This window comes from Macrobrachium nipponense, chromosome 49 (assembly GCF_015104395.2).
Source record: "Macrobrachium nipponense isolate FS-2020 chromosome 49, ASM1510439v2, whole genome shotgun sequence".
Lineage (NCBI taxonomy): Eukaryota > Metazoa > Arthropoda > Malacostraca > Decapoda > Palaemonidae > Macrobrachium > Macrobrachium nipponense.
In genome coordinates, this window is record NC_087224.1 from 11551715 (window position 1) to 11564534 (window position 12820).

The following is a 12820-nucleotide window of genomic DNA, read 5'->3' on the forward strand; positions in this document are numbered from 1 at the left end:
CACACTGTTGCCACAAAAGGTTCGAAGAACTTTAGAGCCAAGTGTACTGCCAGAAGTTCTTTGCAATTTATGTGCCAGGACACCTGTGCTGCCTTCCAGGTGCCTGACACTTCTCTCGGTCCTAGTGTTGCTCCCCAACCCTTCTCCGATGCGTCTGAATGATAACACTCGGCTTGGGTTTCGGAACTTCCAGAGAAATTCCCTTGTTTTCTTTTAGAGGGACAACCACCATTGCAGGTGTGGTTTCATTTCCATTGGAAGGAGAAAACTGTCGGAGAGAAGTCCCGTCTTCCAATTCCATGATCTCCTTAGGAAAAACTGAAGAGGACGAAGATGAAGTCTTCCTAGAGGAAAGAACTGTTCGAGCGAGGAAAGGGTCCCTAGAAGGCTTAACCATTCCCTCGCCGAAGTTCGTTCTTTCCCTAAGAAGAGAGAGACTTTCTCCAAGCTCTCACGATTCTCTCTTGCGAAGGAAATACTCGAAAACCACCCCAGAGAATCCATCTGAATCCCCAGATAGACTAAGTTCTGTCTGGGGATCAGTTGTGACTTCTCGAGGTTCACGAGTAGCCCCAACGCCTTTATCAGGTCTAGGGTCAAAGAAAGGTCCTCCAAACACTGTCTCTCTGTTCTGGCCCTGATGAGCCAATCGTCCAGATATAGAGAGATGTTGACGCCTTTGAGGTGAAGAAACCTCGCCACATTCTTCATCAGGTTTGTGAAGACCTGAGGAGCTGTGGACAGGCCGAAACACAAGGCCCTGAACTGAAAGATCCTTCCCCCCCGTCATGAAACGGAGGTACTTCTTCGAAGAAGGGTGAATCGGGACTGAAAATAAGCGTCCTGGAGATCCAGCGACACCATCCAATCTCCTTGACGTAAAGCCGCAAGGACTGAGGCCGAAGTCCTCCATAGAGAACTTCTATTTTTAGAACGAACTTGTTCAGAGCGCTGACATCTAGTACTGGTCTCCAGCCCCCGAGGCTTTCGCAACCAGAAAAAGACGATTGACAAAACCCGGAGAGTTTTGCTCCAGAACTAATTCTATAGCTCGTTTGTCCCACATTTGATTCACCATCAGACGAAGAGTTATCCCATCAGTACAGGGTCCCTGGATCTGGCTGACAGTTCCCGCGGAATAGTCGTTAGGGGAGGACTGTCCTGGAAGGGGATAAGATATCCCTTCCTGATTATGGACATCGAAGAGGCGTCCGAGTTTATGAATGTCCAGGCGTCTGCAAATTCGAGAAGCCTGGCACCACTGGTGTTTGGAGGTTGTCTGTCTCACTTCCCTTTCTTAAAGGGACGGGAAGAAGCTTTACCTCTCCTCTCAGGACCTCTTCTCTTAGAGGGAGCTCTGGAGGGAGGGCCTCCTCGAAAGGGCTGAACAGTAGAAGTCGGTCCTTTCTTGTCAACCGCAACTAGGGGTCTCTTCTTCCTTGCAGTGTGAAGGAGAAGATCCTGTGTCGCCTTCTCAGTCAGTGAGCGAGAAATGTCCTTCACTAACTGAGAAGGAAACAAGAAGTCTGACATGGGAGCGAAAACCAGGGCTGCTCTCTGTGAGGGAGAAACCGCCTTGGTTAAGAAGGCACTAAAAATACTCCTCTTTCTTAAGGAGTACCGCTCCAAAGAGAGAGGAGACTTCTCCCGATCCGTCTTGTACTGCCTTGTCAATACATGACAGAAAACTAAGAATGACTTCGGGGTCTAGACCTTCCGAGTCATGAGCCTTCTTAGACATCACCCCAAGGGACCAGTCTAGGAAATTAAACACTTCCAAAATATGGAAGAGGCCCTTGAGGAGATGATCAGTCTCAGAAATCGCCCAAGTCACACGAGCTCCATTCAAGCGTGTCTCCGCGATGAATCAACCAAGGTTGAAAAGTTCGCTTCAGCCGACCGATGGGAGAGAAAGGCCATGTTCTCCCCAGTTCGGTACCAGACACCTCTTTTAACAGAAAGTATGGCTGGAGGCATACAGAAGGTGGTTCTGCCAGATCCTTCTTCGACAACATCCACTTGTCAAGAGACTGTAGAGCTCTTTTCATAGAGATCGTAGGTCTCATCTTCAAAACCGACGAAGACTTCGGTACGATCGCACTCGAAAACAGTGATCGAGGCAAAGGAGGAGCCGCAGGAGTCAACGAATCTCCATACTCCTGCAAAAGAAGTCCGTCAAAACTCTATAGTTAGAGAAGCCTTCTCTACCGTTAACCTAGTCTTCCGAATCTACTTCCACACCGTGCGGAGAATCGGCTTGAAAAACGAGAGGATCTTCACCAAGTTCTCTCTCTACTGGCGACAAACTCCTACTAGGAGAGGGACTCATAGAGTGAACAGATTCTCTCTCAAGTCTACTAGTAGTCTCGCGTCTGCTTGACTTCTCACGCCTGGCAAGCTCTTCGCGCTTGGCTGGTGCCTCGCGCTTGGCTGGCGCTTCTTGCTTGGCTGGAGCTTGTTGCTTGGCTGGCATCTCGCGCCTGGCTGACGCCTTGCACTTGTCTGGCGCCTCGCGCTTAGCTGACTCCTCGCGCCTGGCTGGCGCCTCGCGCTTGGCTGACTCCTCGCGCGCCTGGCTGGCGCCTCGCGGCTTGGCTGACTCCTCGCGCCTGGTTGGCGCCTCGCGCTTGGCTGACTCCTTGTGCCTGGCTGGCGCCTCGCGCCTGAGCGTATCCTTGTCTAGAGCAACCTTCCGCTCGGATAGGCCCCTCCTGACGCCTGAAAGAATCTTCGCGCCTGGAAGACGTCTCGCGCTTGTAAGGCTCTTCATGCCTGAAGGACGCTTCACGTCTGGCAGGCGAAAGAAGACGAGACTTCTTAATAGGAAGTCTAGCGTCCTTCTTGCGAGGGGGATCCCTTGAAAGAACTCCAACCAAAGAGGCTAACTGTTCTTGTACAGCTAGCAATATCCTCTTGGAAGCCGCCACACCAGCGTCCTCTTCATAGAAGAAGCAGGAGAACTCGAAGGAGTGCGATCCTCAACTACCGATCGAGGAGGCGTCGAGACCATCTTAGCCTTCTTGATAGAAGAGGGGGCTTCCTCCGAGAAGCGCTCCGGGCTCGAGTCAAACGCGCGTTCTTTCCAGTGCCTTTTCAGTGGCCTAGAAAGATCCGAGTCCTTCCACCCTCGTTTAGGTGAAGGAGAACCGACGACGAGAAACAATCTCGTAGGACGCTTCTATTAAAGCGGTCCTGAGCAGACTGTAGCGAAACAGAACTTGCTGAAGGACGCCTGACCGTTGGGGATTCCCACAACCTCCGTACAACTTTCGACTTTCCTTCTCCTCTGGGTATGTGAGTTTGGAAGAGGTCTAGGCCTGGGAGCATCGCAGGGACGGTCAGACGCCCCCTCCACAACACTGGGAACACTCACTTCACTAAGTAATTCACTATCACTTCCCTTACCTTGCATGGCCGGCATTTTTGTCTTCATCTTACGAAGAGTAGCCTTCAGATTGGCGATTTCAGAAGCCAAGTCCGAATGCAAAGCCTGTGAGGGTTCAGATACATAGGGAGAATCAAAATCATTAATAACAGGAGAGTTAGACTCAGAAAAAGGCTCAATAGGCCTTGTACTCACACCCTTTTGTGCAGCCCGTCTAATTCTATCCCTCTCTAACTTCTTCAAGTAAGAAGTTAGAGTCTTCCATTCATTAGCATTCAACTTTTCACACTCAATACAGGTGTTAGCTAAAGAACAGTCAAACCCCCTACACTTACGACATACAGTGTGAGGATCAACCGAAGCCTTCGGTATCCTCCCCTTGCAGCCTACATTCACACACACTCTCACACTAACACTTGAATCAGACATTCTATCAGAAAAATCAAAAGCAAGGCCAAAATCAGTCCACGGTAGCGAATGCCAAAACAACGATCCAGTACGTCACCAAGAAATCCAAAATAGATGATCAAAAAAGTCTTGAAAAGCGAATTCCAGTCAGGAGGTAGTAACAACAATGTTGATACCACCGGCGACAGAGAAAATATGATAGAAAACGGGAATGGTTCCTAGTCCTGCCGCCCAGGGCAGGCAGGTAGATCACCTGATCTACCGGTAGCGAGTGGCGCGAAATTTGAATTTCTGTCGGGGACGACGGAGTCTTAGCTAAGTATATATCTGACAGGTAAGTTCATTGTATGAAACCTTGCAGTTGCACTATGCATCAAAAGTTAAGAGGGGATTTCATGTAGAGGGAAGAGATTATGAACGGAGGTACAGTAAAAGGAACGAAAGGGGCTGCAGCTAGGGGCAAAAGGCATGCTGTAAAGAGCCTTAAGAATTGCCTACATTGTCAGAAGAAGGTGGACAGTAAGATGGAAGAAAGATTAAGGACGGAGGTACAGTGAAAGGAACAAAAGCGGTTGCAGCTAGAGACTGAAGGCACACTGCAAAAAAAAAACTTAAGTAATGCGCTAACAACACTAACCCCCCTACAAAGACCCACAAACTATTGCTTTCAAAATGACTATTCTCCACTGGCTCGGTTAATTGTTCCAATATCCACATTCTTGGTGAACTGTTCCAGTTCTAAAAATTATATTTTTATAATAAAATAAGGTTTTGTATATATGTACTTTACCCGGTAATTATATAGCTGTAGTTTCCAACATTCGGCAGACTAATTCAAATTTCGCGGATAGTGCTTCGATTGTTCAGTGTAAACATACAGTGCCATTCCCCAACGGCAATACTCGGAACAACTTAGCAAAGCCCTTCATTCTGCTCCATGCATAATGTCCATCAGAGGGGAGGCAGGTGGGCTCTGATCATATAATTACTGGGTAAGTATATACAAAACCTATAACTTTATTTTATTATAAAAATATCATTCCTGTATGTGAGACTTACCCAGTAATTATATAGCTGACTCCACATTGAAAGGAAGTGGGGTCATGAACATATTCTACTCCAAAGCATTACATCATGTAATGAATTTGAAAATAGAAAAGTTGCTAGCATTAAAAAAACAATGCAGATGAACACTGCCTCTTGTTGGGGCTCGTCTTAACTCATAGTGGCATGGTGGTAGAGCCAAGGATAGCCTCCTACTTAGAGGAAACTTTGCAGCGAGGGGAATGCTCCTGTGGCTAGCAAAGTGTGATAGGTGCCTGCCCTTGTCCTGGGCGTCCACCAAAATAAAACAACCGGAAAACACTTGACACTTACACTGAAATAAAGTCAAGACCCATCCACTGAGAGTGGTTGGTGCTCCAGGTACGCTGTAGTCCCCCAACTCTCCAAACTCAGCACCTTATTGAAAAGGTGAAGAGATAATAGGAGAATATCCTGTGCTTCCTTCCGCAATGCCATACCAGTCACTAAAAATGGTCTCAAGGTACTGAAAATTTTCAACACCTTTTTTAAACCTACATAAAAAATATATTAAGCACAGATCGCTTATGCCTCTGGTAGCTCGATGGTAGATAACCCCTGAAAACTAAGGAAGTAAAGGCTGTTTTCTTACATCCTTAGCTTCACTAAAAAGTAGGCCAAATAACACTTGACAACACTTTGTCTTAAACATGAAGGCCATATAAACTAAAAGACAAAACATTTAGACAGAAGTAGTGACAGGTTCTGGGAGGAACTCTTCTATTCACACTGGCAGCTGAGTTATCAAGCTACGTCTTTCAACCTCTCCAATCCGGGGTGAACAACTAGTAATTGAACACTTTACAAATTAAAAAAAAATAATATGGAAAACACAAAACCGCAGTGTTTGTCCGAAAAATCATTCTAAATCATTGCAGTGGCCTATGGATTATTTGCGACGAAGCAGAAGACTTACAGATTTCTGTTGTACCGTGGGTAAACAGAAAGAGACAATGAGCCTAATGAGACATCTCTGTCCGATGATTCTCGCAATGGCAACTGTGGAGCACAAAATATCAATCATAAGCGAGAATCCAGAGCCAACCAGAGTCACAAGTCGAAAATCGACTGAGAGTCAAACCAGCTGAGACGCAAGTCAAACATCGATTGTGAATCGCATTAGCAGTCGTGAGTCGAAAATCAACTGAGAGTCAGAACAGCGAAGTCGCGAGTCAAAAATCGATTGTGAGTCGCATCAGCAGTCATGAGTCGAAAATCAACTGAGAGTCAGAACAGCGAAGTCGCGAGTCAAACATCGATTGAGAGTCGAATCAGCCGAATCATGAGTCAAAAATCGACTGAGAGTAGGATCAGATGAGTTGCTAGTCAAACATCGATTGTGAGTCGACTCAGCTGGGTCTCAAGTCGAACATCGACTGTGAGGAGTCGGACAAACATGACTGCAAGGCCCACCTCCAGATCGTGGCAGTTTCATTGGCTGTGGCTGAGGCCACCACCAGACAGAAAACTCAATTGCACTGAAGAACTTTGGCACATTTTTTATCTGTTTATAGATGTCTGCTGCTGTTCTGAATGAGTTCTGATGCTTTTTGCCTTTATCATGGACATCCTCTATGGTTCTGAACATGTTCGGAGGGGATTTGCCCTTATTGTTGGTATCCTTTGTGCATGTGAATAGTAAGTTCAAATGCAGTTTACCCTTAATACGGCTACGTTAGCTAAGTAATGACTTGGTAAGTATCTTTATAATACTTCATTTTACTATAAAAATGTCATATCTTCAAGATGCATTAGCACTTACACACATTTACGTACCTTCTGTGGCTCCTAATAAATTCACTTATATGTATTTTGCCCTTTATATAGGTTACCCCCTTGTAGCTCTGAATGAGCTTGGGTGCTTATTTTGGCTATCCTGTGGTTGCGTTTGAACCTTATTATGGGTGCACTCTTTGGATCTATAAAATTTCAGATGCACTTTGCATATGTCTATTTAAATGTAATCTTCTATGGACATGAATAAGTTCAGATTCTGCTTCATGTGTACAAGTTACTGATATAAAACTTTCCATAAAAGAATTAAATAGTTTGGGAATGGTTAATATATTCATTTATACAATGAAAATAGAGAGAAAATTCTAATATACCTTGAATTGTTGGACAGACCTTGGTAGTGTTCAGTTTTTTAAGATCTGAGGGCAGATGGACAGACAAAGACAACACAATGGTTACCCTTTACAGAAAAACAAAAAGGGTAAAATGCACCTGAACTTGATTCAGAGGATATCCATAAGGGTAAAACATGTATATAAAGACATGACAGTATAAAATTTCCTGACTCAGTTTTGTTGCTTTAAATACAACTCTGCAGTACACACATTTAAAACTTGCTCAGAACCACTGATAATAATCTTTATAAGAACAAATACACATGAATTTATTCATGTACCCAACTGATACCATTAATAGGAGCAAAATGCATGGTTATTCAACAATGCAATCAAGCTCAATTGCTCAAACTGCAAACTGCAGTATGTTTTGTACTCCTGAGTTGTGTTTGAAACAAAACTGACTCTCAACAAAATTTCATATTTTTCTGTCTTTAAATAAATGTTTTTCCATATTGAAAACCAAGCCAAGCTGTTAGGACATTTTCATTTAAGAGGATTTACTTTGCAGTCCCAGTATGTTACCAGTAAAAAATAATTGACTAATCTGACAAAGAAAACAAACCGTATAGCATTCAGTACCTAACACTGAAGTCTTACTACATCAACTCAGTTGGCCTAGCTGCATCATTCATTTCACATGATATAATTTCAAAAATCTACCTAGGTAAGATATCTGAGAAGATTGATCAGGATGTGATGACTGGCTGTTACAGTATTTTGTAGTAAGCTGTGATCAAAGGAAATCGTGAATGGTCATCTAGCATTTAGACCATATTTCACTCATGTTTACCATAGTGTCAAAGTACATACTGGTGGAATCGAGCGCCAGCAAATGCCTATCTCAAGATGGAAACTCACACCAGCTTTTAAATGGAAGAAAATGTGCCATTATCATATTCTGCTGCATAATCCTTTTAGAAAATCAATTTAATACAACTTTTGCTTAAAACAACAGTAGTAATGGCAAATGTATGAACAGTGAATGTGACCAATCAATTATGGAAAGGGCTACTTTTACTTCTTCAAATACTACAGTACAATATCTACATGAGAAATGTTTTTCTGACACTTTTGTCCTAAGAAACCCCACTGCTAAATTAACTATGTATAATTCCTAGGTGGTTGAATGTTGAAATTCTTTATGGGGTGCGAATAAATGATTCTGCATAAAGTATTTTACTGCCACAGAAACTGTATATGTATAATTAAGCAATGCTGTAAATTCAAATACAGTTTCTGTTTGATTGAGTGGTGCTTTTACATTGCATGGAACCAGTGGTTATTCAGCAACGGGACCAACGGCTTTACGTGACTTCTGAACCACGTCGAGAATGAACTTCTATACCAGAAATACACATCTCTAACACCTCAATGGAATGACCAAGAATCGAACTCGCAGCCACCGAGATGGCAGGTCAAGACCATACCGATCACGCCACTGAGGTGCTCTCAAATACACTTGGCAAAGACTGAATAGCCTATATTCAGTATCTGTGAAAATGGCTAGAAACCTAACATGTAAATCAGACTTCATATGGTGTAGCTTGAACAGCTTACAGTCGTCTTAGGAGATCTGCCCACCCAATATGAGGTGACCCTTGGCACTAGGCAAAGTTAGGTTCAGTTGGGACAAATATAGGGGCCACTGAGTGTGGTCTGTTTTGGTTGATAAGTCAGTGAATTACAGGCAGTCCCCGGGTTATGACAGGTTTGGCTTACGACATTCCGAGGTTAAGGCGCTTCTCAATTATATTCATCAGACATTATTTCCAGGGTTACGACGCATGTTCCAGGGTTACAACACCTACAACGCTCATCTGCCAGGTGAAATATGACACCAAATATGCAAAATAATCAATACTTGAAGTTTTTTTTTTATGAAAAATGCATTAAGAATGCAGTTTACATAGTTTTCAATGCACCAAACGCATTACAAGTAAAGTTTTCTTAGGATTTTTTACGATGTTCCGGCTAATGACTATTTTCGGCTTACGACGCGTCTCGAGAACGGAACTCTCGTCGTAACCCGGGGACTGCCTGCGTATAAAAAAAAAAAAAATTTTTTCCCTAGCCTCACAAACTCTGGATTCCATCACGGTTAGGTTTGGGCATGTTGTTCGTGATGGACGTGGGGCATGGAAATGTGCATAGGAGAGAAAAATTATACTAGGCTTCCTTTATTAAAAGACATTGCAAAAATAAAATTCATGCCTGTGCCCCATAATTATGATTGCCTACCTACTTACCCAGTAAATGAGTAGGGTAGGGTGAATTCTAAAAGAGGGAGGGTGGTTTAAATTTGATTTTTTAAAAGGTGTGGGGGGCAATAAGAGAATGTATAAATCAAGTTAATGGCCTTTTATGCTTCTCCCACATAACTATAAGAACTATATATCACCACAGGGGGCATCAGGATTTTATGAGGTGATTAGGTGGGGCATGGCCAAAAAAAAAAAGATTGGGACCCACAGCTATAAAGCTCATAAATGCCAAGTGACCCAAGATAAACCTGGGGATGTCTCCCATGGCAACCCAATCTTGATCTTACAGCAGTGAAAACCAAGACCTGTCACACACACCAGGCCACTAGATACCCTCTCACAAAACATCACGGTGGAAATGCCATGGTGTGATGTTTCTGGCGATGCTACAACAAAATACACTAGGCCAGTGGTTCTTGACCTTTTCCATTGGCCATGCCCCACCTCATCATTTTTTTAGCATCCTCATGACCCTTGTGGTAATAATTGTAGCTTTCCTAAGCCAGCCCCCACCAAATAATTTTATTAGGATCCTTATGCCATCTGTGATGAAAATAAATGGCTGGCCTCTACCATAGCATGACCACCTTCCCAAAAATGTACTTTAACACATCCTGTAACCCAGGATAAAAATGAATCAAGCGCCAGTGTCCGTCAAAGCATTAATTTCTGATTTTTGGAAAGGTCAGGCCCATACCAAGGGGGGGTCCGGGGGGGTCGCCCTAAATTTCTGTAAGTCCATATTTTCTGTGACTATCCTTTTCACTAAACTGTACTTAAAAAGTAATAAATAATGATTGTATTTTTGTCAAGTCAAAGTATATACCATAACAAATAAATAAAGTAATACGCATGTTGTTTTTAACATAATACATGAATCAATCAATAAAACAGGAGAAATATTCTTGAATTTCAGCGCAAACTTTCAACATTATAAGTAAAATGCTGTTAACCATAGTCAGTACTTTGAATAACATCTAATCGGGTAGAAGGGCATGGACCACATACCCAATTTTTCTTTGTAATATAACTAAAATAAAATTTTCAAGTAGCCATTTCATCTTGTACAGACCTAAATATGCAATGCCATTTGTATTAGAAAAGGTCCAGTTTTGGGAAAATTGTCCAGACCCATAAAATTCTAGGTACGGCCCTGAAGGTGGTCGCGTTACGGTCGAGGTGGCTGCCAGGTGGCCAATCAGTATTTTACCCTAAAGCTTTTTATGGACATACCCCTCCTAATAACTTTTTTTGGCATCTTCATGACCCATGGCAATATAAAATTGATAATATTCAAAACGTGAATTCTTAAATGGCCATCAACTTGGTTTGAACATTCTAGGATTAGAGTAGGCAGCCTAAAAGTCACATTAGGCTAACCCATGGGGTAACCTTGCCATAGGCTAGGCTATGGGGCATTACAAGGTCAACATAGAGGTGTAAATAAAAATAAATAAAAAAATTTACATTTAGGGTAAACAACCGAATGGACTAGCTGCGGCCACCTTAACCATGTTCGGACCCACCTTAACCATGTCTCGAGGTGCTGCTCCCACGCCGCCTATTCCACCCACGACTGGTGTCTAGCCTAGGCTACCTCGGTGCCTGTGGGCGTAGGCTGGGCGGTTCTACCTAGCCTATACTAGGATCGCAGCCATTGACACATGGGAACAACGATCTCGATTCGATACGCATAAATGAGAGAGAGAGAGAGAGAGAGAGAGAGAGAGAGAGAGAGAGAGAGAGAGAGAGAGAGAGAGAGAGAGAGACGCCCTTAGGCTCCACTTGCAAGGAACGAGCGAGCGTACGACGCTACTGCAGAGAGAGAGAGAGAGAGAGAGAGAGAGAGAGAGAGAGAGAGAGCTACTTATTTATATCTATCTACTCCGTCATCATCCTCATCGTCAGGAAGAAGGCGCCTTCCGGGAGAAGGTCGCTCGTTCTTTACGACATCATTTCCAAAATCAACGGACTGAAACCAACACCTTTAAAGAGAATGACAACCACGCCCATCTAATAAATATGGAATATATACCTCTTTTGGAACCCTTGGGCGGTCCTCTTTTGCGCTTCTTCGGAGCTCCGTCATCGCCTTCTGCAGCGTCGCCCGCGGAGTCGTCTTCTTCCTCGGCGTCGCCAGACGTCTCCGCCCTCTCTTCCTCTGCGGACTCCTCTCCTCCCGTGTCTCCTTTGGTGTCCTCCTCTGACATCTTCCTCTTCAGTTAAAAGGGCGTGACACGTGTGATAAGGGCGTCAATGAATGAAGCGGCGGGACGAGGCGCAATAGGAGGGCGTCGCGTCGGAGTAGATACGTTTCTTTGCGTAAATTTGGCTCAAGTTTCGAGGGGTACATTTAACATGCGGACGGAAAGGTAGTGTGTCAATAAGTGGGCGCAGCCCACGCCAACGGGAGATGGTCGCGAATAGCGTGTGCTTCTGATTTTTGTTCTTTCAGTTGTTGCGCCTTTATTACGAAGCATTCGATTTCATTAAATTCGCCGTTTTGTAGCCCACTGGTTTCAAAAAGCTATCCGTAGGCGTGGGTATCTTGGTAAATCATTCTATTAAACGCGAGATATTGGGGGGTAACTGACCACCCAGACACAAATAAAAACTGCCGCCACAACCGTGTATTTTATTATGTATAAAATTCCGTCTTCGTTTTTCCCGAGACGCGGGTGTGATGGCGGTAGGCTACGGTAGACGCATCACTTCATAGATTAATTTTGGGTTTCCGTAAGACTGCTTTTGTGGAATAAGGACTTTTTACTGACCCCCGAAACACACAAAATTTCCCTTGCATAACTTTGGTGGAAATCTTGCATTCGTGCATTGCAATGTACATTCTCTTTGTTTGACCTTCTGCTTGTGCTTGCATTGAATATGAATGTTTTTATTAATGCTTGATTGTTTCTGTCAGACTTATCATCCTAAAATGAAGGAAATGTGGTTATTTAGATATCGTGTCTTGCAAACGTCGATGCAAAATGCTTTTCAGCACCACATTCTCGTGTAAAAAAAATATCCCGTGTACATCAGTTTGAAATTTGTTTGTTTGTTGTTATATTAAAGCTTATTTTATTACCGTTTCAAACCATGACAATTAGGTTCTTGGTACTAATACTAAATAAAAAGATTAGCGGTTCAACATCTCTCTTCTCTCTCTCGCTCTCTTCTATTTTTTTCTTGATAGCCCCTAACCATTTTCGACCTTGTACAATAAGATAATCTAATGCTACGCCTTTAAACCACAATACTGCGTTGTTTTAGGAAGCGCGGTAGACACATCACCTGGTCTTTACCTTTAAATCAATAGTAGCGCAAGCATGTTTAATAACTGCGTTGTAATTCAGCATCAGCTAGGGATCTGTCTCCGTGATTTTGTTTTGTTTTCGGCGAAGTATATAAAGGGAGGGACATCATAATATGACAAACTTGGAAGATACATCTAACTGATTTGTACGGTTTAGATTTAATCAATATGTTCGCGTTGTTATTTCGATTCGACATGACTTTCTACGCGCTGGATGACGCCAAGCAAGCTTTAGAAA

General features: G+C 43.4%; 1 protein-coding gene across 1 annotated transcript in view; it reads right to left on the reverse strand.

Annotated features, from left to right (window-relative positions):
• LOC135205329 (protein B4-like) overlaps positions 1-11609 on the reverse strand; it is a 35519-nt gene extending 23910 nt beyond the window's left edge. Inside the window, 1 exon segment of the mRNA XM_064235775.1 lies at positions 11305-11609. Within this exon segment, the coding sequence (XP_064091845.1) occupies positions 11305-11479 (175 nt within the window). The 5' untranslated portion in view covers positions 11480-11609.
• Between the last annotated feature and the right edge of the window lie 1211 nt (positions 11610-12820).